This window comes from Micropterus dolomieu, linkage group LG19, assembly GCF_021292245.1.
Source record: "Micropterus dolomieu isolate WLL.071019.BEF.003 ecotype Adirondacks linkage group LG19, ASM2129224v1, whole genome shotgun sequence".
Lineage (NCBI taxonomy): Eukaryota > Metazoa > Chordata > Actinopteri > Centrarchiformes > Centrarchidae > Micropterus > Micropterus dolomieu.
Window position 1 is genome coordinate 24,928,383 of NC_060168.1, and position 24,587 is coordinate 24,952,969.

The window sequence follows — 24,587 nt, forward strand, 5'->3', positions numbered from 1 at the left end:
GTTATACACGGCAAAGGATTGGACAGGATTCACAGTTACATGCATAAAAAAACAAGACTATTTTATACTCCAGTATAATACATTGTGATCAACATGACATAAGCAATTTCTCAAAAGACTGAGAAATTGCTTTTACATATGATGTGCACAAGTGACTAGATGATGTGGAGGTTGAACAAGTAGAATTTCAATTTTGATCTGAGAAATGTACCAAAGTTACTGAGAACATATGATTTATATGAAAAAATTTCATTTTTGAAAATAAAAGATCATCAAATTTACGTAATTCTTCTTGTTGTTAGTGTTTTTAGCTCAGTGTGTTATGAGTGACAATGGATGCTTTCTGAGTGAGAATTGTTGCCAGTGTTTTGGTTGAACAAGTTTATTTTGAGACTTGTCTGAAGTGTTTTGGTGGTTTGAGTAACATTTGGAGGTAAGATTAACTGTTTGGCCAAGATGCATGTTGGTAATGCAGACTGTGTGAAGAGTTTTGAAAAAGTGGTTTCAGTTTTGACCATTGCATCTTAGCAATAACTGCATGTAGTGTACAGATGAAAAAACATCTGATTTGACAGAGTTATGTAGCATATTTACTGTACGTTAGTTTGGTTGAGTTGTTTAACACAAGTCAGATTATATGTAATACGAGTCAAGTATTTGTGTGTGTATGTGTGTGGGAGTGCATGTGTTCTTTCTCAGACTATCTTCTCTTTCCCAAGCCATCTCCTCCCCATTTCTTTAAAAGATTTAGAGTGGGGAAATGTCACAGCAGTTTATCACCAACCACATGAAACAAGCTGCTGGCCCACCACACGCAAACACACACACATACTCAGCTTCTTTTACTTGGTCCTTCTCACCCTGTCTCAAGTGCACAGGATGCAAACACATAAAGGTCTCACTCTTTCTCTTCCTCTGTTTTGCTTATTAAATACACACACACATATTTAAACACCTGAAACATTAACTGTTCCAAAACGATCCCTAATCCATCATTGTCCTTACAAGTATGCTTATAGTTACAAAAATGCACTTACAAATGCATAAACATATTTCCACTCCTCAGCGTCGTTGGTGCTGGGAGTGTATTTTTATATGCCGGTCTGGTTAAAACAGAGTGAGGAGGGAAGCTGCATGCAGCCAACGGTGATTATAGTTATTATAGGCCTAACACAGACACACACACACACACACACACATTTGAGCCACTTGAGGCAGAAGAGTGACAGAGCTCTTAAAGACAATTAGGACAGCTGAGAGGAGACGAAGAGTCACACTCTACTAAGAGCAGCTGTTTAGATATTACGAGTTAGACAAGCAAAAGTAACATCAGAAATTGAATTGACATTAGACTATAGAGGCTCATACTTTGGAAACAATTCCCATTTTAGTATGTACAGGAGAATCAATTACAGTGAACAAAAACCTTTCCATGTCCATATGGCCATGTGAATACTGTTTTAAGATGTACGAAGATATCCTTTAAGCTGTTTGTCATATGACTCTTTTTTAGCTCTTGTTTAAAGAGGTGGTATTATGCTCATTTTCAGGTTAATTAGGGGTTGTACCAGAACAGGTTTACATGGTTTAATTTTCAAAAAACACCATATTTTTCTCATACTGCACATTGCTGCAGCTCCTCTTTTCACCCTATGTGTTGTACACTCCGCTCTTGAGCTACAGAGTGATGCATCTTACTTGTACAAAATCTTTGTTGGGAGTTGCACATGCGTAGTTCCCAGGTAAGGACTACTAGCCAATCAGAAGCAGATAAAGCATACTTACAGGTTGTGATTGTGAATTTCCAGGCCCAAACAGAGTCGGAGTTGCATCGTCTTTAGGACTAAACGTTGAACTGTTGCCGGTGTTCTGACGATCTACGCTGCCTTGCCGAAAAATGCTACCATAGCGCAAATTGATAGACTCGACTCTACTCGGCCCTGCTCCGTTTTCCATTGCAGATAGTACCCAGAGATAGTACATAGCTTGTCGTCATAGCGACGCCACACACAACTGCCACGACGTAATGTTCAATGCGACACACACACCAGCGATCCACACAGCTTTCTCTTTTTTTTGTTAAAACGTTTCAACATTCCTCAGAATGTAAAGACAGATAAGCGGTATGAAAACCTTCCAGCTGTGTTTTCCTCTGCCGTTGTTGCTGCAGCGGTCTGTGTGACGGCAGGAGCAGAGGGCTCTGTGAGTGGGCGGCTGGCCGGCCAAAGGGCCTCCGCTCAAACTAGCTTGGTTTGAGGGCGTACCTGACCCCGCTAGCCGCTTGGCAAGCATCAAGACGTGTTTTCATTGTGACGTCACAAGTAAAGCAAGTGAAGGGCTGAAATACAAACAAGCTGTTTTCAAGCGGTTCAGAGCAGAGCTTTCTGTGGGAGATGGGACCTCCCTTTGGGCTGGACTTTGGGCTTTTTCACTTTGCAAACTTGTTACATGCACAAAAAAGAGATATAACTCAATAAAGGAGAGGGAAAAAGCCAAAAAGCATAATACCGCCTCTTTAAAGGGTGCTCCACATTTACAACTCTGTATGGAAGTGGAAAGTAATGTTTTGGGGGTTTTTTTTAGAAACAGTTTATGCAGTTTAATTATATGTGGATAATTTTTTACAGATCCCTTGTGTGCAACTATAAAGAATCTCAAAGGTGTGTTTCTTATTTCTAAACGCATTCTGATATCTCTGACTATCCCACGATTGCCAAACAAATTTGAAAATTCAGCATTCGTTATCTATTATTCAGAGACACATGGAAGACAGTAGTGAATTCTGAGTTACATTATCGTTTTACTATTATCATATGAACCATGACTCACAATTCCTTGCTAACAATTGTTCAAAAGTTGCAACATTTTAAAGCTTTAAAGTTTAATCTCTGCATATGATCATATCTGCACCAGCTCAATGTCTTGTAGTCGTGTTGCTTGTTTCACAAATGGGAGTCTTGCTGCTTGTTACTGGCATTTCAGCTCACAATTACTCTATTACTTTACCTCATAAATATTCAGTAATTACAAAACTCCACTCCCTGAATAGGACACCTTCATTCTCTCCTGCCCTGAAATCCCTCATTAGGATGAGAAATTTTATTTTATAGAGACTTGTTTCCCCTATAGCCATATACAGGCCTATTAGCTAAATATAGCATTTGCCTAATTGCTCCAGCATGACATTTTTTTTGTTAATGGGATTCCTTGTAAAGAAACAAATAGAGGTCACAACAAGGAAAAAGAAACTGGTCGTAATAGACTGGCTGGTAGACTGGGTAGACTCCAACATCAAGTCCTCATACCTAAATGACTAAATAGGTCACTAGACAGCGCCTTATAAATAACAAACTCATATGAGTGTTTTCGGATCTGCCAATTGTGTGGTTGAGGTATTGTGTTTACACAAGCTCTTAGGCTCAGATAAAGGAAATATCAACTTCATGGTTAAAAAACCATACTAGCTATATGACAATGTCACCATAGGACAATAAGACCCATATGATAAAAGAGTCTATATTAATTTAGATTATCTGCTATCCTCACAAGTTCAAAGTGTAAGTTTTAGTGGCATCTAGTGCTGACGGTTGCGAATTGCAACCAACTGGTCACTCACTGCTCATCCCTCCCTTTCCAAGCGCGTAGGAGAAGCTATGGTGGCCAATACGCTCTGTTAGCTCTTGTGCTACATAATACGTGTGGTCCTCCATTTGTCCAAATTTCACTTCTCTCCGTCTTCTTCTTCTTCCTCTTCTTCTTCTTCTTCTTCTGTATTCAACGTAGTGACGAAACGCGCTCTGTAGAGTAGTTTGTCAATTTGGGCTACTGTAGAAACATGGCAACTTCCATGTAAGGGAATCGGCAGTGGATGTAGATTGAAATGGCTCATTCTAAGGTAGGTTCATTATGTAAGGTCTTTATACACTACTAAAAACATGGTTATGTATATTATATTGCATTTCTGTCAATATATCCTAAATATTGCACACTGGACCTTTGAGTGTGTTTATAGCTATTTGAAGCTATCCAAAATTTTACAAGGGCATGTTTTTTCAATGATTATACTGCTTCATTTATTTCATAGGTGATCAAAGATTACTTTTTTTAAATCCTACAGTAGCCTATTTGCAGTTGTTTTGTGAAGCCTCCAAATTAGCTATACAGAGTCAGTGGGCCTCATGCGAGTACAACAAACAGATTTGAGCTTAAGTGGCATGTACAAGTAATTGTGGAATCCCTCATTTTTCTTGTACTTAGACTTTTCTCTGACTTAGAGAACTCATGAAAGCAAACCTCAGAAAAAAGTAAGAGAGGTGTATGATAAGAGTATAACAATGCTTAACAACCCCTTACTCATTTCAATAGCACTCAATCGCCACAAAATGAAAACAAAGAAAAAAAGAAACTTACAGAATCCTGAGGTTCTTGATGCCGGAGAAGTCCACTTTAGTGATTCTGGTGATGTTGTTTCTGTTCAAGTCCCTACAGAGAGAAACACGGGTTACAAAACTGATTTATCAAATCTGATCATTAATACAAGAGAGTTAAATTAACAGTATGAACTTACAGTGCATCTCGAAAGCAAACAACTTCATTATAATATGCTAATAAGCAAATGAACATCAGAAAGGATTCACCAAGTGCATTTGTGTCTCTGTGTGTTTTCTCTCTCAGTCAATTTAATGAACATGGCAGAGCGTGAGAATGCCCCACAGCAGAGCCACACACATACAAATATACAAACAAACAGAAACCAAAACTCACAAACACTCCTACCGTACAGGCACCAGGGGAATTATGCACACACACTCACACGTCCGCACACACTTACAGCTCCTGCTGCTACGAATTATTGAGAAGTAATTTTTCAGTAAAAAAAAAAAAAAGTGGGATGAAATTATTTTCTCTTTCCATCATCAGAGTTTAAAAGCTTATTGTGTTTCCTGGCTGTCATTCAATCTGTTTTAACTATGGGTGGTACACTGCAATATCAACTGACTTCCTAAGTGTGTGTGTATAGACTGGTTCCCTTTATACGGGTATGCTGTTTATTGAAACGCTGTCGCACTGAAGGAATTAGGGCAAGGAAAAAAAACACACACACACGAGAGCACAAACAAACATCACACACACAATTTTCTCTTATTTCACACACACGACTCTCTTCCCCAAGCTCTGTTAGCTTTCAATCGCCCTCTCTCGCTCAGAGATGCACACACTCACACATGCACATAAACAGAGTCTGGTTTTACCAAGATGGCTTACTTGTGTTTTTCATAATGCACCTAAACATTTATAAATCTGATTTAAGACCATATTAGGTTTCAAAAGGCTTCCCCAAACTGCCATGTCAAGGACCACTAATAAGAGCCATACCCCAGACTGAGACAGGGAGGGCTTGTGTGGGCAAAGGGTGCACTTCCCAAAGCCCAAAATGGGGTCCAAGGTCCAGCAGAGGTTCTTAAAAGGGCTCTAGCGTAATGAATAGTTTCAATATCTGATACAATGGGAGGTCACATAAAATGACTGCTGATCAGAGACTCACACCCACTACAGTGCAGACAGTGCTCTAAATCATAAGAGTTGGTGGGGACCAAAACAGAGCTAAAAGGAGTTTTAAAATTAGACTTACTACTGCCAGAGAGCCAAAGGAAATCTAACGTTACCCTGTGTATGCTGATTGTATAAATTGGAACGTGTTTGTTAACACATTCACCATAACAACTTTATATGGTGATGAATGTCATCGTTGTGTTTCCACTTTTTGCGTTGCCCCCAGGTGATCAAAAAATTATTTATAAAATGATTTAGTATGGGTTTAAGAAGAAGCCGTTTTATTTGCCCTAATATATACTCATACAGCTAACCCCCTTCTTTTTTACTGTTTTCACAAAGTCAAACAATTTGTTAGGGTGCCCTTGAGACTTGAGGATTAAGGTGCTGACTGTGTAACCCCAGAGTCCCTGGTTCAGGTCCAGTCGGGAAGCTTTATTGCATGTCACCCCCACCCCCTCTTTCCTGTCGACTACCTAGTAAAGCATAAAATGCCAAAATATTTTTTTTTAGGTTTTGCAATCTGTCAACAAACTGACTGATTCTGAATTGGCTGAAACACAAACAATAAAGAAATTATCTGGTTGTGATGTTGCATTAATTGTAATCACTGATAAACCCACATCATGTAATCCAAACATTTGGAAGCAGCAATAACATGAAAAAAATATAAAAACCAGAAAGGAAATTCATAATGATTTTGAGTTTCATCCATCTTCCCAATGCATTCAAGAGACCATCATCATCACCATCATCCAGACTGGCTGCCGCTGGTTCTTGTCACAGGCTTTCAGTATGTGTGCAATTGTCAGTTCCTTGGAAAGTGAGGCAGCTTGATAAGCCTTCTTGGACATGGTGTGAGAAAAAAATGTGCATTGATTTATCATTTTCAGTTTGAGGAAAGAGCTGCTTTCATGCTTGTTGATTTGTAATTTCAAGTCTCCACTCACTTTTGAGTGACTCTGAAGCAGCATCCAATCTGAAAACTTCTGTTCCCCATCACTCCACCTCTTTTCACCTTCTCCTCCTTGTCTTACCCCTCTGCTATCTGTCTCTACTTATCTTTTCACATTTGGCTACAGTCTTTCAGTTTTTCCTTTTTCCCCCCTCCCTTCTTCCCTTCATCTGTCTTAAATCTGTCCTTTCCCCAGTCACTGCTCTTTAATGTCAATCCGTCAGTTCACAGCCAGCTTTACTCCTGTGCTCCCAGCCTTCCTCTCTGCTTTTTCTTTGTCTCTCACTTTCTAATCTTCCCCTTTTACAGTGTCTCCCCCTCTCTCAATCGCTCTTGTCTTATCTTTCTCTGTTTCACAGTTGACTAAACACTTTTTCTTCGCCTTCCTCTGTTTTTCTCTTTCACCCTAATCTCTCCTCTTTCATCTCAGCCTTTCACTCTTTTACAGTTGGCTACATTTTTCCTAACCTTCTCTTTTTTCTCTGCCTCCTCCCCTACTCTCTCCATCCTTATCTCTATCTTTCTCTTGTTCACAGTGGAAACTTCTGCTCTCACCAGGGAAACTGCTCTGGAGACAAACAAACAGTAAGCATACAGGTTCCAGGTGGAGAGCGATGGCATCACCTTATCTAACATCACCGCCTAAAAACTGAGAAAGTCAAGGCCACTGCCAGAGCATAACGAGATGTTGTGTGAAATTAAATGATAAAAGTGTCAAATGAATAGCACATCAATTTATACTGATGTATTCAGAAATGAAAAGGTGTGTTAGTATGGCTTCATGCCATCGTTCATAAGGTAAACAACCAGTAACATCAGTCATATTACCAATGAATTCATGATTTGCTCCCCCAGATACCATACATGTGTTTATTACTTCTAATACTATGGTACATTGTGCATACTAAGATGTTTATTATGGATGGTATTAGGAATTAGGAAGTAGGCTGCCGGATGGTGTTACGAATTAGGAAGTAGGCTCCTGCTGGCTGACTATATAAGTCAGAATTTTCCTCTCCTTCCGCTATCTTACGACACTATTTTGCAAGGGCAACATTGCTGCATCCTGGGATTAGAGCCACCCAAGATGACTAGATAAATGAGATTAGTTCAAAGAAAAACAAACAAGCCGAATGTTTTTTTTTCCTATACCAGAATGATAAGGGGCTAGACCAGACCTTTCTGTAGGCTGGCACAGCGCTAAACTAAGTGTGTATGCGACACTACTAATCAGCTGGTAACCAATGTGTCAGTGACTTTGAAGAATGAATAAAGCAGCATCGCCAATCAGCAAGAATGAAAGTGCAACTTTATTGCTTAAGGAGAAATTCAAGTAGCTACAGTTGTTTGAAAAAGACCGGAGAAACAGTGTGCTGCCATTATACTTCAAGCCAATATATACATGCTATAGGGAGCATTTTGGACTCAACCTAAACTGATTAAAAACAGTGAATAGAAAGGGCTGCAGAGGATCTGAATGACTTAAAGCTAGCAGGGCAGCTATTTTTATGCACCTGGTCTGCTGAAGTGTGGGTGTCCACCCCACCCAGCAGTAAAGCTTAACTTAGCTTTAAATTTAACTGACCAGCTGGCAGTCAGACAACTAACGAGAGGCTTTAGTACAAAAGCTTTAACCACCGTTTGTTTCCATTACAGGCAGGGGTAAGGCGCGCTTGTGTGTGTGTTTGCAATTGGGGGATAAGACAAGAATGCAAACAACAGGTGTTCAGGGAATTAATACACCATACAACACACACACAGCTCAGACACATGCATGCACACACACACACAGACACACACAAAGGCACAGACAGCTCCCGACCACATATCTCACCCCACACCACTGAAATCAGTGAACCTTATAGTCTGGCTACCTTGGGCTGGCATACTGGTCGACTTTACACACACACAGACACACAGACACACACACACACACACACACACACACACGTATAGTGTGTGGGGGGCTGAATCACTTCCAGTACAGCTTTATTGGTTGGCTACACCACAGAGACTGAGAAAACACAGAGAAATAACTATTAGAAGGGAATGTTAAACAAATGACACATCAGGTGACGAAGACTCCCAAGAGCTCAAAGGAATGAAAAGTTGGACTGACCATCGCTGTGGTAATCCATGAAATATTAATAGAATACATGAGTTAAAAGGTTAGACATGTCGGGTTGTGGGCGGTCAGTTATGTTTCTCTTTCTCTCCTTGTCCCCCCATCTCAATTTGTCCTGTTTTTGTTTCCTTGACCTTTGCCCTCTTTTTTTCTATCTGGGACAGAGGAATAACGACTAACTACCGAAAACAGTTTCCTCTCTCTGTTCTGTCTTTGTCTATCTATCTCTGACACTGTGACATTTCCTTGTTGCACTTTTTCTCTCACTCCATCAGGCACCACATCCTTATCTTTTCATCCCTCCATCCTTTCCCTTCCATTCTTTGTTGTTCTCCGTCCAACGCTTCGTTTCCAAATGTGTTTGCTTCCTGTCCTAATCTCCTGTTATTTTCCAAAAACCTCTTGTACCATTTCACTTTTTCATTCCTTCTTTCTTGCTCTCTATCCCTCTCTCTCTCTAAGATAGATATACTCAATTTCACTCTCTAAATGTCCCAGTTACGCAAAAAATCCTAATTGCCTTCTTCCTTTTCCTGTGAGCTCCACACTCTACAGTGTGTCTGTCATTACAAGCAGACGGCAGGCAGCAAGCCACTTCAGAATTTGCCTTTGTTACTGCTGCAATCCATCCACAGAAATCCATCCATAGAAATCTTTGGATATGACACTTAGTAACACCTGTCAGACTTTTTTGATATAAAAACTAATTACAACCTGATTTGATTGCTTAAAAGGCAGGAGCAGCATATAGTTGCATTAAAACTTTTAGTCCAATCAGGACTGAATCATAAGGCAGCTCAGCAGCAAAACCAGTCAGGAACATAAAAACATCACATTTTGCAGCTAAATAACTGATAATGTTTCAAATTAAATTGAATTAAACATATTCCTCTGCTCTCGCTTTGCATGTAGGCATGTATCTATGTAGCAAGCTAAACATACTACCACCAAGCTAAACACACTACCAAAAAGGATTGAAGACTAGGGCTGTGTTCGAAACGGAAGGCAGTTGCATCGCTGCCTCGCTACCGTAATAGACAGTTGCCTCAGAATGCATCACTTTCGAGTGAAGCCATTTTTGTTAACATTGGTTTCGAACAGCCTTCAAGGGCAGCACTTACGGCAACGTGTTACGTTTGCACGCCATCTTGCGTTTCTTCTTTCTGTCAAACGCCAGCCTTAACATCAGCTAATTGTTTTTGTATTGAAAAGGCAAATGGCTAACAGACGCCTCAGAAATCATAGTGAACAAACTTGGTTGGTTACAGTCACAGGCTGATATGATAGTTCAGTGTTTAGTTCTCGCTAACTTTTCAAAAATCAAAGCAAAAAAACTACTAAAAAATTTGGCTTGTCTGTCCACCATCTTGACCATTTTTCATAAGCTGCCGCAGCCACAGCTACTCTGGTTTACAGGTAATAGGCAGCATGAAGTCAGCAGCGATGCTGCCTTCAAAACAGGCCGTTACGGGGGATGTTTGAAGGCATCTTACGAGAAAGGAAGAGATCGTTCGAGTCGTTTAGAACAGCACTCGATGCCTCGCTGTCCTGTTAGACACCTTCTGAGAAAGCATTTTTAAGCGTTTCGAACACAGCCAATGTCAGTTAAAGTGCTATGGAACTGTGTCAATAATAGACAGAATTTAAAGCTGGAACCAACTGCTAGTGACAAAATATCTTAAATACCTAAATTGAATGTAAACATTGAATTTGCAGTTTACATAATAGGTAACAAACTTATGTTGAAGAAGGTTTACAAGACGACACCTTGACTGAGTCAAGTAGAACACTCAATTGCATGTTCTTAGTAACTCTATAAAGGACTATGTCACATGTATAACATCAGTTCTAAAATCCAAAGATGTAATCATGGAAAGCATTCAAAAGTATGACATGTTCAGTTCCTGTCGCCGTTTGCTGACCATGTATTGTCTACAAGAGTTTACAAGAGTCTACAGGTTTTGGAAAATTTGGGGGTTTTGGGGAACATTTGGTCTCCTGTGCAACAGTTTACTGCTGTTTTGAATCTCTGTCTTAGTGATGCTAATAGGTAGTGAACTATCTCCTATTACAGAACTGCTCTCTCGGATACACAGCAATCATCACTAGGAGGTTCTTGGCATCCGCATCATACACACACTCACACACAACGAAAGACATGTGAACACAAGCGACTACAGACACAAGAGGTGCAGGGCCGAAGCTACCTTTTAGGACACCATGTCCTTTTTAAAATGACACATGAAATGTATTAAACAGCTCACACCAGTATAATGTAGACTCAGTATCCTTAATTTAGTTTTGTTTTGAGGCCAAACATAAATAAATAAAATAATTTGATGCAGTGAGGCAAAAGCTTTGAAAAATAGTGCAAATTATCACATATGACTTCAGTTTCTGCAATTTCTAAATCTGAAAAAAGAAATAGCAAGTGAGCAAAAACACGATACATATAAACATCCTTGCAAACATGTGTGTGGAATTTTCTTGTATGGCCCTTATCAAATGACTGGTGGTCTTGATAGCTCTCTCTATCTGTATATTGCCTCCACTTCTTCATTTTCCCCAGCCAAGCGCTTCTTATGTCTTCTGCCTTCTACATTAGACATTCATGTGCACCTTTCACTCCCTTCATTTGTCCCAGTGATGGATAAAATTGCAAGGGCCATCGCAGCAACAAAATCAAACATGATCCCTCTGAAACTCATATGTGTGCCTGTGGCACCTGAGGTCTTTACATCAACCGTCTGTTGTATCGTTGTACACAAATGAGGATATAAATAATTTAATTAAACTCAACATTACCAGTAATTAAATTAATTTTGAATTAAAAGCAACCACATTATTCAAGCCTGGCTACCTTCCACCTGTATAAAAAAGCATGACGTATGTGCACAAACTCGTGCACAAATTCAGTCACAGCAGAATTTACACAGCAAAAGCAAATATTTGCTAACACTACTGAGGGAAGTCTGACTAGAAGACAAAGGTTTGCCTGGTGTAATGGGTTTACAGCCACTACAGCAAGACACTGATCCCACTGTTGGAGATTGTTTCTCGTGTAGGCTATGCATGCTTCTCAGAAACATTCTGACACTTGACATTTAACATTTTATCTGGCCAGTGTTCCTCACCACACATTTATCACAATGGATAAAACTCTCTCTGTTCTGTACGAATAAACTACTGGCTCATTCAACATGTTTGCAATGTCTAGAATGCTAACAATGCTAATAGAAACTAAACAAAAAGGTAGGGGAAATTGTTTCCCTAAAAAAAGAGAGGAAAGGTAAGAGGAGAGGAGCGAGGAAGAGAAGCAGAGGAGCCATTAGTCAATAAAATATTTTCCCACTTTCACTCCATAAAGGGGAATCCTGTCTGAATGACACGCAATACAGCTTCCTTCTGCCTTTACTGAGAACCTTCATAGACATCTGCCTCATATGCCTTCAGTTCTAAAAATCTGTGTCAATCTGCTCAATTTTATTCTTATGTTAGTATTTTTAGTCATTCTGTCTGACTTTCTATCTCACCTTTTTCTTTTTCACCCATGGTAGCTTCGTTTTTCTTAACCTATCCCTCTTTTACTTTTAAATCCACTGTCACCGTTCTATCACTCCTCTCTTCTTCTCCTGCCTATGTCTCATCTTCTAAATCTTTCGTATTCAATATCCCAGACTGATCGGATTTTGTTGAAATCTGGGGGAATAATATGTCTCCTCTCTGTGTTTCATCATCTATTGCTTTGTTTTCTGTCTGTCGCAATTTAGTTTGCTCTCCCTCACAGTCTCTATTCAATGTTAATGCCACTCAACCTCAGGAAATTCATAGTTTAGTGTTGCCTTTAACTACGCAGGCTTGACCACATTAGGGAGTCGCCTGAAAGCATCCCTTTCTTTTAGAGCCACGAGCCAAAGGGGCTATAAACCAGCGCTGTATTTGGTTAGCTCTTTTCTTTGCTGGACTTTATAGGGCTGCATTGCTTTTGTCTAGATTTACTGCTGCTGTACAGTAAGTGAATGGGGTGGGGTGAGGGTCCATGGGGTAATTTGGCCGCTGAGAGGCCACTTGACAAGAACAAGAACTGCTGCTTCCTCAACAGAGGCCAAGTCGGGAAAAAAAGTGTAACTGAACGAGAGGATGAGAGAACAAGAGAGGTTAAGATGAATGAGAGACTGAGAGAGAAAGTGAATGATGGAGACAAAGCTTGAGCGAGACAGAGAGATGGAGAAACACACACATGCACAGTGAGGTGACCAGCTTCTCCGTAAGCTTCCAGCCTAACATAAACAGTCTGTCACTTTGAGCTTAGCTGAACACTGGACCTAAAAGGGAAAATTATGGTCCACGTCACACTCTCTGTACTGTACACACATATTGCATGCACTTCCACATGCACACAAATAAACACAATTATGTATACGTACACACATACAGTGGAGTGACACACAGAAACACGTGCTGAGAAAAGAAAGTCCCTGCAGATGGGATATTATGTGTTGCTTTGGTGACAGTGGCCTAGCAAAACAGTGGCATAGCTTTTTAACATCAAACAACTCCAAGCATACTGCACTCACACACACAAACCCAGACTGGCGTTATAGTATGACACACACTCTTAAGTCCTTTGGGCTGAGGACTTCTGTTTCAGCAGAAAGTCACAGAAGGTCATTCGTGACAGTCTCTCTCTCTCTCTCTCTCTCTCTCTCTCTCTCTCGTTATATCTCAAAGTTTCCAACTACAATTGCATGTTTAATCCGGTGAAAGCATGAGAGTCTACTGTGTGCGTTTATGTGTGCGTGTATTGGTGTCTGCATTTGACTAATGATGAGTGTGCACTGTATGTGTGTGGGCGCACGCGTAAATTCTAAGTTCTGCTATGTCCTTCCATGCATGTGTACCCTATGTATTTTCTTTTGGAATGTAAATATACCTTTTCCATGTGTTTGTGTGTTCTTGTACTATATTTGTGAGAACCCATTTTTAGACCTTGAGATATTTTTGGAGAGTGAGGACATTTTGGTCGGTCCTCAGTACTTCAAAGGGTTGTTTGAGGTCTAAAAGAAAATTTTAGTTTCATACAACATGAGCTAAAAAAAAGAAGAAGCAAAGACCACATGCCATCAGACAATCATACAGGTTTTAAACCAACCCACAGGTTAACAAAACTTACTTTGAAGACAAAATGAAGGCAAACTGTGAAATAATCACCCAAATTGTTCACTGCAAACATCCATCACAGTTAAGAGACCTTCTTTGTGGTCCAACTTTGACCTGCCATACACTCAGCACACACACAGTCAGTTTTTCTGTGTAAAGAGGGGGTTTCAGGTGTGCTCACTTATAGCTAAATGATGGCCCAGTCTACAAAAATAAGATTCAAGTTGTAATAAACTGTAATTTTCTTTTAAGGTTAAGTTTAGAATAACGTTGAGTTGGAGTTTGGCATAGTTGATGATGGTTTAGGTTGGGGATAGCGCCTAGGAATGCATTGTCAGTGATGGTCCTTACAAGGGCAGTACAATTATGTGTACATTCCTGTATAGTTTACAGTGTTAACATGGGCCTGATTTTCCATATGAATGCCAGGGAGTATGTGAACTTCTTTGTCTGTTTGTGTTTAAATTGTTTGTGTGTACAGTACATGTGAATACAGTATATGTGTGTTTGTTTTAATGCTGCCAGCTTGCTCTGTTTCCCAGAAGGGCAGTGCCCGCTGGCAGTGCCAGCTGGCTGCCTCCTTGGCAGACTGAAAGTCATTATATAGAAAGGTCAACTGCCCGCACACTGGAATAACGTGGGTAAAATAATATCACCCACTGACCTAGAACTGGAGCCTAAATATTGGTTACCCTCACTTGTGCCATTTGGCATACTATAACTGAATCAAACATAGTTGGAAGGACACAAAATGGTTACCACGAGATGGCCACAGATGATAGGCGTGACATTAAGAGGCTGTTTGAGAACAGCAAGCTCATTGTGGTTTTTACATCTTAGTTTAGACTTGTCTGCTATAGCAATAAGACTCGGCTGCTCCTCAAATGTATTACATCACCATCATACCCACGATAACAGTAAAGAAAACTCTTCATTGAATGATGGCTTTTATTCAACAGTTACCAAAACATGTGCTGACTTAAGCTTCCCTCAAAGTAGCATACATTTACAGAAATACTGCACAAACAAAATACATCACTAATTAGCTCCCTCCACAAATGTTGGGAAAGCACCAACACAGCAGAGATTCATGAGAATTATCCAAATAATTGGAATGCATCTATGACTTCTTGGCTGTACCTTGCAGTTGTATACAGCAAAAATATTATTTGCACTGACTTCAGGCGATTGCTCAGGCCACAGCTGAAAGGAGCTGAACCAAAACAGAAGTGAAGACCACAGTAATTCAGTGATTACAGATTGTCCTTGATCCAATCAAATTATTCTAAATTTAGGGGATGGTAACTGTGTCAGCACACATTAACTCGTCTGCTACATGCTAGTGTTGTAGTACTCTGCTGTAGACCACTTTTTGATGGTCTTGGTCTTGTCTCGGACTCGACCACCTTTGTACTCGGTCTTTTCTCTGTCTTGGACATTGAGGACTCGGGATTTTATTTCAAGACCAGTCAAGACCATAATTTTGGGAATATCAATAAATTGCTTTTGCATTGTCTGATTTGTTAACATCCTAACTTTGATTGGAAGTAAAACATATTGCTTCAAATGCAACCAATAACTCTAATTAATGACCACCTCTTGTCACCTCTCCCTGCGATGCTTACGTTGATTTCAATTATTAGTGTTTGTATGTGGGTGTTTTAATGGGAATGTGAATCTTCAGATCACTTTGAGAAGTACCTATGATCTCGTTCCACATTTTATTGCGTGCCATGCAATGCAGGGAACTGGTCTTGATCTTGACTCAGTCTCGCCCTCCCTCGATCTTGGTCTCAACTGCTCTCAGCCCCTAAAAGTCTTGGTCTTGTCTCGGTCTCGATAAACTCTGGTCTTGGTCTTGACTTGGTCTCGGTTTGGGCGGTCTTGACTACCACACTACTACATGCACAGGTTAGCACCAAAGTATCCAAAGATCACACACACAAAGATTTCAGTACCACCATGGAATGCTAGCTGAGGGTGTGGTGGTTACAGAGTCCACTGACCAATCAACACTAAGCTTTGATAAGAGCCAGAAGCAGAGGCTGGAACGTGTGTGTGTGTGTGTGTGTGTGTGTGTGTGTGTGTGTGTGTGTGTCTCCATTCTACACACAAAACACACACACTCTAATGCGAGACTGATGCTTGCTTGCTTGCACACACACACACACACAGCAGCAAGATCCTATTGTTGTGCACTCGGTGGTAGGTTGGCACGCTAAGGGGAAATGGGAGCTGTGAAAACTCTACTGGAGAGATACTGCTGGCAAACTGAAAGTGTGTGTTGGAGGAGCGAGAAAGACTGCTGAAGAGAGGTAGTGAGGAGGCGAAGGAGAGGGAGATGGTAGATGGGAAAAAGAAGGTGAGTGAGGCATGGGTAAAAAAAACAGAGGAAAGTAACATTAAGAAGAAAAAAACAAGGTAGAGGGACGGGAAGAAAGACAGAAAGATGTAGGAAATAGAAATAACGTTGGAGTAAAGATGAAAAGGTGGGTAGGGAAATAAAAAGAAAGTCAGAGAGTAAGTGCCAGACAAGGCTAGAGAAAGTAGAGAAGGTGTTGCTCGTAAAAAAAAAACTTGCCAAAGCTTCCTCAAAGTGCCGTTAGCGAGGGACCAGAAAAATAGGCAGTTAAAATCAGAATTATATTGTGTAAAGTTGGCACAGGCAGCTTGCCGCTTCAAGCAGTGAACTCATTCAACTGCAAACATGTACATCAACACACATACTCAGTTTGACACACAGTACACATACATGACTGTGTTCATACACACTACACACGTATATGGCATTTAAAAAAACAAACACAGTATAATCACACGCATATTGTACACACACACACACACACTGGCACACAAAAATTTCCTGATTGCAGCTTGATTGAAGACCCCTCCAGAGTTTACAACATTCAATTTCCCCACATTTCACAGCAGTTGGGGCAACAGTTTGGATTTTGCAGCACTACAAAATCAACGCTCCTGGGCGTGTGCGTGTGTGCCTATGCAGTCCCTTTAGGGCAGGTGTGAATTGGACACAGGAGAGAAAAGCAGTGCCTGTTTTCCAATTCATTTACCCAGCCTCGTTAAGCCTGTTAAGCCTCCCCCAAAACCCTCCACTCAAATTAGATGCAAATGAGGTCTCAAGTGGCTTCCCAAGGAGGACATTATGGAATTGACTGGCCTGAGGTAATCTGCTAGGCTGCCTGTGAGTGTGTGCATTTGTGTTTGTGTGTGTTGATTGAACAGATGAGGCCACCACAGTTTTTCTGTCATTAACCTTTCCAAATGCTCTGTTTACAATAGTGAAGAAAACTGAGCTTTTAAAAGGATTCATTTTGCAGTTATGACAGGTGGCTCTGAATGTAACTCTCAACCTTTACTGTGGTGGTGGACGTGAATTGGATTCAAAGTTATACAGTATACTGTGTGTAATAAAGACAGTAAGTGGGGAGTAACTCTAAAGTTTAGGACCACAGTGGATTTTTATTTATTTCCTCCTTTCCTGGCAGCAATGGTCATTCATAGAAAGAGACTGCCAATGCAGTTTGTTTGTGTTATCTGTCAGTAGAATATCCCACAGTTATTTCATCATGAAACCCTGTACTTTTTTGTTGTGCCCAATTTCAACTCAATCTGTCTCATGTGCATCTTCTTCGCATAACAGTGATTTTCTAAGTTTGTTTTCAGTAACCTCCACAGAGTATGTCTGATTTTTTTTGATTCAGTGCATGTGGCTCGAGAGCGTGATAAAGGAAGCAGTAGAGTAGTAGCTGAAAAAGATTTTCCACTCAAGATAAGCCGAGTCATGTCCCTTACTCAAATGCCACATGCCGGGGGTTTTGTTGAATCTTATTCTGGTGCTGTGAAAAAAAAATGTATTTCCTCTTCTTTATAGATTTCTTCGTATGTAATTGTTACATTTCTGCAGTTTGTGGCACAACCAATACTTCTGCATTAGACACCACCAAACACTAGAAAAGCAATCTAGATCACCATTAGAATTTTTAACAGAGTTAAATGTAAGGTGAAAGTTTACTTCCAAGAACTACAAACACTTCCTGGCCAAAACATTTGTCCTTTAGTGTTTTCCATTCATGATCAACATAAGAAAACACAGCTGCCTAAAACAAAGGTAAATATGAATGATTGCAACATAATGATCATGTAGACTAACAGCAGAGTAGTTATTACGGTACAATAGTGTTTTGAAGCTTTTCAAGTTTCCATGGACATTTTGATTGAAATGATTTCACCATCACTTCTGGTCGTCAGTGAAATCATAACCCTAACTGTTTTGCTGAACAAATTAATGCATGCTAGTGGCCAGCCTGTTACCTCAACATTGCAATGTTGAGGTAAACATCTAAAAAACATCTAAAATAACAGATTTTACCAGTTTTTGTGGCCATACAAATGCATCCTTTATACCCTCATTTTTACATTATCATGACAAAGGTTACATAAATCAGTAGCATAACATTTATAACTTATTAGTTGTAACAAAATGATGAGTTCATGAATGTTTTGAAACAAGATTTAGCCATCCATTGCATTTCTTTCCATATTTCTTTCCACTCTTAGGCGACTACATATAGTTAACAAAATATGTGCAGGATCTTACACAATTATTGATGATGTGCATGTCATAAGATGATTTTTAAAGGTCATAAAGAAACACACTGAACTTTCAGTATTTCTAAACTACTGAATGGTAAAGTTAAGGAACTACCACAAATCAGTTAGAAAATGAGAATTTTTTACTCATAACTTAACAAACTTGGCACTTTTGTTACTAGAATCTGTTGCCCACATGGACTTCATCCCAGTTGTCAAACCCAAATCCCTGCTCAAGGCAATAATGCTCATCTCTCTTTCCTGAAAAGTTTCCCATCTGCCGTAACCTTTAGAACTGGAATCTCATCCATTTTAATGTTTCCCATTTCAGACTCCTTAAAATATATCTGCAGAGAGAGAGAAAGATGAAGGCAGGCAGAGAGGGAGAGAAAGAGGGAGGAAAAGAGCAACTCTGGGCCAAAGTCACAGCTGAAACACTGACCTGGATAAATCAGGGAAACATAAACACATTCTGGAGTGAAAGGGGAGGGAGGGGGCGCTGCTACCCCAAATATTCCACCCCGGGGACCCCAGCAAGAGGCAGGGGACCCCCTTATCCTACCTCCCCATCACAGCTCGCTCTAATTATTTATTTTCCTAGGGTGTAAATGTCTTCGGGGGATTGCTGTGTAAAAGCCAACAGGTCCTGGGAGGTCACAATAGCCCTGTGGGATGGAAGAGGTATGGGGTTCGTTGTTCACACTCATACATATGGATGTGAGCAAAACAATCACACTAGCCACAGCAAACATTCAGACACAAGTATATACACATATACATGTAAACACAAACATGCAAAAGTAAAAAATGCCAATCATATGTTCATACATCCACAAACACTGACTCCCTCTGTAGCCTACTGATTGTGTTTGTTGTCTCAGTGTTGAGTCTGTTGTTGATCCCCTGTGGAGCATTTGGCGGCTCCATTATCATGGATAATCGCTTCCATACCTTAACAGCATAGGTGTGTGTTTGTGAGTGCATGTGTGTGGCTGGAGGGGTGTATACGTGTCAAGATCAGGCTAGAGGTGGCAGCGGTGTCTGTCAGGGGTCTGTCTGTGCCTTAGGAATGAATATCATTTGAAACTGTAACAGGGTTTGAAAAAAATTGCACTGAAAGTAAGTCTTTAAGAGTAAAATCACTGTTCAGGATTTTACACAAATCACTGAGGATCTAGCCCAACTTTAGGAACCTGTGAAAACTTTGGAAAGTCTTACTGCAAAGGGAGTGCGGAAGAATATAAAAAGATTTACGGAGCTCACTGCTTCTTCTCACCTTTCCTTTTGACCTGTTTAAAAACTTAAATACTCACTCTAAAAGTTGCTTCAGGACTATTTTCTTTACTGCCTCCGTTCACTGGGGTCACTGGTGAATTTTAGAGCAGTTTCATGTGCACCATCTATTAAGTATATAACCAAAGTGCCTGCTTTTTTTACATGCTTTTAGTCAGGAGGTATACTTGTAACTTTTCCCAGGAAACTACCCCTTGTTTTGCATAAGTATACAGGTAATTATAGTAATAGAGGGTTATTCTACATTTATCAGCCTTATTTCCGTCTAAACATTTGAAAAGCCAGCACCCACTTAAATTCACCAACTTTTGTAGAAATTTTTAGCCCAAATAGCAACAAAATGACAAAAAAAAATTAAAAACAAGTTACTCAGCTGTTAATGTTGTTTAAATACGAAGTTTCATGAATGCTGTTCTAAAAATAAAATTGATGGAAAGATGGTTGCAATGGATTTCAGTGTAGTTACTCAGTAGGTTATGAACACTGATGAAATGATAGTATCTACTTATTCACAAGATAAATGACACAAGTAGGCAATGATTCATTAATGAACGGGTCTGCTTTAAAACCCCTTAAGTTTTCGTTGAGGCGTTTAGAAAGTAATCTAAGCCTATAGTTTGAAACGTCTAATCAATAGTGTTTTCAGGTTTAAACTATCTCTGTCACCTGTGATTACCCAATCCTACAGAAATATACCTATATGGCATGTTAAGTTTTACATGTAGCCTACAATATGCTGCACAAAATTCACTGGTAGCCCTACAGGAACATTACGATGATGGTTATAAAAGGAAAGCCAAAGAAGAAAAGCGCACCATGGGGCCACATAGTACACTATCATGATATTTAACATGATGATGACAACATTTTGCTTAAACTGTCATGACATTTCACTTACAGGCGCTCGGCATTCCTCGGTATTCCTTTAGGCACGGTCTTCAAACCAAGACCCTGGCAGTCCACATGCGACCCGGAGCAGCTGCACTTGTGTGGGCATCCAGTCACCGAAGAAGCGCACACCAACAGCGCAAAAGCCAGAGCCCAGACCCGGCAAAGCGCAGCCAGCTTCTCCGGAGGCATGATATCCTCTCAAATTACTTCCAAAGCGAACTTAATTGAAAATCCGCGGGGGGAAGTACACGTTGTGGAAGTAAGGATCCCGAAAAGGTCAAGAGAGGCCGTTCGACTATGTGGTAGAATTAAAATAAAGAAGTGATGGGGGCCGAAATCAAATCAAGTTCGCTGTTGCAGAAGTTCACCAAAGTTTCTCTCAAGAGACTCGATCAGTCAGAATCTCCTTAAAACGCTCCCTTGCCATTGAAGAAAATGAGCAAAAATAGGGTTTGGATGTGACACTTGCAAAAAAAAGTTCTCTTTTATAACAGTCCACCATGTGTCACTCAGCTCGATGCGTAAAAGTCTCCCCAAATGTTCCCCATTCACAAACTCTCCGAGAAGTTATCAGCCTGACTCTTAAACTTTCCAAGGTGAAAATGTTAAGCTCGGGTGTAGCCTCCTTCCAGAGAACATCCCTCCGCTGCCAGGGAATAAAAAAGTGAGAGTTGCAGAGGAGTAATCAGAAAAAAAGTTTAGGGAACAGAGACGCAACACAGACTGGTACGCCTGGAGGTTGTGAGAGTGAGGGAGGCACACAGATTAGTACTTAGGTTTCCCCCAAAATCCTCTCTCTCTTTCTTCCTCTCTCTGTCTCCCTCTCTCTCTCTATGTTGATGTCACCAGAAAAAGAGAGTGAGAGAGCGCTACAAACTTTCACTCGTTCCTTATCTTTGCCGCAGAAACACTGCTGTATAAACTTTGATACTTTCCCACACAGAGGAATACAACTCCAAACTCTCCATGGCAGCAGTGACATATTACAGTACATATTTTAGCTAATTTCCCAGCAACTCGTCCTCTTTTGTCATGGCCAATATATCATCTTAATGATTTAGCCTACTTTGTGATCATATACGGGTTTTGAGCCATGTCTTTTGTGAGCCATCTCTTCAAATAGTCCAGTGCATCATCCTTGGGGAGTCTTTGTGTCAGCTTCAATGATTAATGCCTTAACAGCAGCTCACACAAAAATGATGTCTGATAGATCAATCAGAGTTAGTCTAAAGTGTAATTAAACTTATAAAAAAAAAAAAAATTATTTTCGTCTGTGTTGGCAAATGCAATGAAGTCAACACCCAACAATGACATTAACCAACATCGAAACTTGGATGTAGACTTGTTTGATTAAGTTTTAAATGCTAAAAGCAATGATTTAAAGTAAGATTACATGACCACTCTAATATTTGACCTTAACTTGGACTTCAGTAAAGGCTTCCAGACTATTTGGCGATTAAACATTGTTAAAGCTCATTCACCTATTCTTAGTCACTACACTGATGTCCACAGGTTTCTTCCCATTGTGACACACTGTAAAAGTGAAGTGAAAATACTTTTTCAGTGTAGATCCATTCTCAAGAGTGGGTGCCCTTCTGCCAGTTGCAGTAGTGCTGCTGCCCTCTATTGGTAGAAGGGAAAACTTCTACCAAACAAAGAGTGAAGTCTGGTCAATTTGCAGTTACAGAAATAAAATAGTTTCACATCTAATTGTCCTGAATTGATTCAGTTCATCTAGGAAATTTCTTGCAAATGTCAAAAAGTTTAAAAGTTTTTTCCTAAGCAGAATAATGAACAGTGGAAAGTTCATGAATACTGTAGTCTGGAACTCAAACTGAGTAATTCAGATAATATTTCATTCTGCGGCTCATACTAATTAAAACATGTTTTTCCTGTCAGTTGGACCCACGAGGGACATACTTTTGGCAAGTTTAATATTTTATTAATTCAGAAGAAGTCAATAATGCATACCTGAGAATTGCCAGTCATCTGGTGTTAGCGTCTGTAAGGCCAGATCAGTTTATTTGTTCAATGCCTTGCTCAAAAACATTGATGGAAGATGCTGGGAAGTGGAAAAACATCAGTAATCACCGCATCAGGTTTGCTGGCTAATTCTTTTTCAGTTAAACTAGGGATAAGTTCAATTGTTGAGAGAGACCATCAGTTGTTCATTGTAGGTGTTTGTTTGTTACACACTAACACATACACTGGGTGAGCAGTGTCTAATTTGCGGCAAATTTAGTGTCTAAATTTGTGCACATGTGTGAATGTCTGCGTGTGTGTCATATGTATAAAGACAGCTTAATAGACATGTGTGAGGTTAATCTTAATTCCCTGTCTACTCTTCAGATATGCTCTTCATCTTCAAATTTTCGTTATGGAAATTCATCAGAAATTGGCTTACTGAAAATCTCTCTTACACAGTTAGCTATACTATTGAAGGGACAAAAGAAAATGAAGCTGCTTTGAAACAGTTTTCAGTTTTGGGTCAGATCGATGGCTGGCAGGGCAAGCACAGTTCTTTTCCACAGCAACTAACTCCATCTCCTCCTGGGGGATCCCCAGGTGGCCACTGGTATACAGGGGAAATTAAATCTCTCCAGAGTTCCCTGGGTCTGCCCCGAGGTTTCCTCCCTGCTGGTCATGCCAGGGGAGGCACAGGAGCGAGCAGCCTGTCAAGGAGTGTAAGCCTGGCTCTCTGCGGATAAAACCCATTTCAGCCGCCTTCACTTGGATCTTGTTGTTATCACCACCAAGAGCTTACATGTAGGGGTGTAGCAGTGAAACATTACCCAGACAAACACATCCCAAATTTGAAAGCATTAGCATTTGGGAAGCCAGATAGTGCAACAGAAAGTGGCTACCACAAAATATGTCAAGGAAATATCAGTGCCAAAAGTACCATTTTATCAATAAATATCTATGCTAACAATCTGCAAGGGTAATAACACTCATATTCTGAAGCATGGATTAAATCCATATCAGATGTCTTTCCCTGCTACCTCCATCTTTTGAAAATGAGCTTCACGTCAAGAGCAAATGTAGTAGGGCAAAACTACGGTGTGTACTATTATAGTTGTAATGTAGGATGAGTAACTTTCCTTTTAAATTCTGTTGCTTATGTTCATGCTATTGTTAGCTAACAGTATTTCAAACAGCTGTGTTTGGCACAAACAGTTCTCATGAAAACATTCTTTTTCATTTGGAGTGAGACTGGCTATTACCAGACATCTGGTATTAGCTTGAAGTTAGCTACTCTTGTTGTTGTTGCATACTGTTTTTTTACTTATATTTATGTTTACAGACAAATCAATGCCTTATTTATTTTATTACAATCTAAAAAATGTCTTACCTGCCCCCCATACAATTAAATATATGGCAACATGCTTATTAATAAATTTCACATGTGCTCAACTGATGTCGAGTTTGGGTTGTCCGTGGCTTATTGTACACCCCTGTATAGGCTAATACTAATCTGTGGTTCTTTTATAAAAAAGAGAGTTGCTAACAATGACACCATGGGGATCATGTCAGATACAGAAAAGCAACATTAAATTTAGAGGTAATGACCCAGTGAGTCAACCATATAGCACTCAACTCCAGATTTAAACGAAGTAATGAGCTTGAGCAGACAATAACCGACAGGAGAGCACATCTAAATCCATACAAAAATAGACAAAACAATGGTTTTGTGGAAACATCTGGTGTTGCTTTGTCTCCATGTGTTGCTTATCCACTAAATGAATAAAGTATGCACAGTATACATACTGCATACAAGACGTAAAGATAGAGAGAGAAGGAAACAGTAAAACAAATCATACTGATCTGATTTTCAGCGCTAACAATAATGTGGTGACAGTTTAATTCTCTTGCCCTTTGCTGTACCCCATCTTGTTGGCAGTGGTTCAGTGTTTCCACAAAAAATGTTGCATACTTTTTGAGATTGGTCAACTGTTGTTCAACTTGTATGGTGATCGGTGATCATATACACCAAAGTCA

General features: G+C 40.0%; 1 protein-coding gene across 1 annotated transcript in view; it reads right to left on the reverse strand.

Annotated features, from left to right (window-relative positions):
- The window catches only part of slit3 (slit homolog 3 (Drosophila)), a 270,903-nt gene extending 249,559 nt beyond the window's left edge, over window positions 1–21,344 (reverse strand). Inside the window, exons 1-2 of the mRNA XM_046030828.1 lie at window positions 20,596–21,344; window positions 4,411–4,482 (exon numbers count right to left, since the gene is read on the reverse strand). Coding sequence (XP_045886784.1) covers window positions 4,411–4,482; window positions 20,596–20,777 — 254 coding nt within the window. The 5' untranslated portion in view covers window positions 20,778–21,344. The remainder of the gene's footprint in view (window positions 1–4,410; window positions 4,483–20,595) is intronic.
- Between the last annotated feature and the right edge of the window lie 3,243 nt (window positions 21,345–24,587).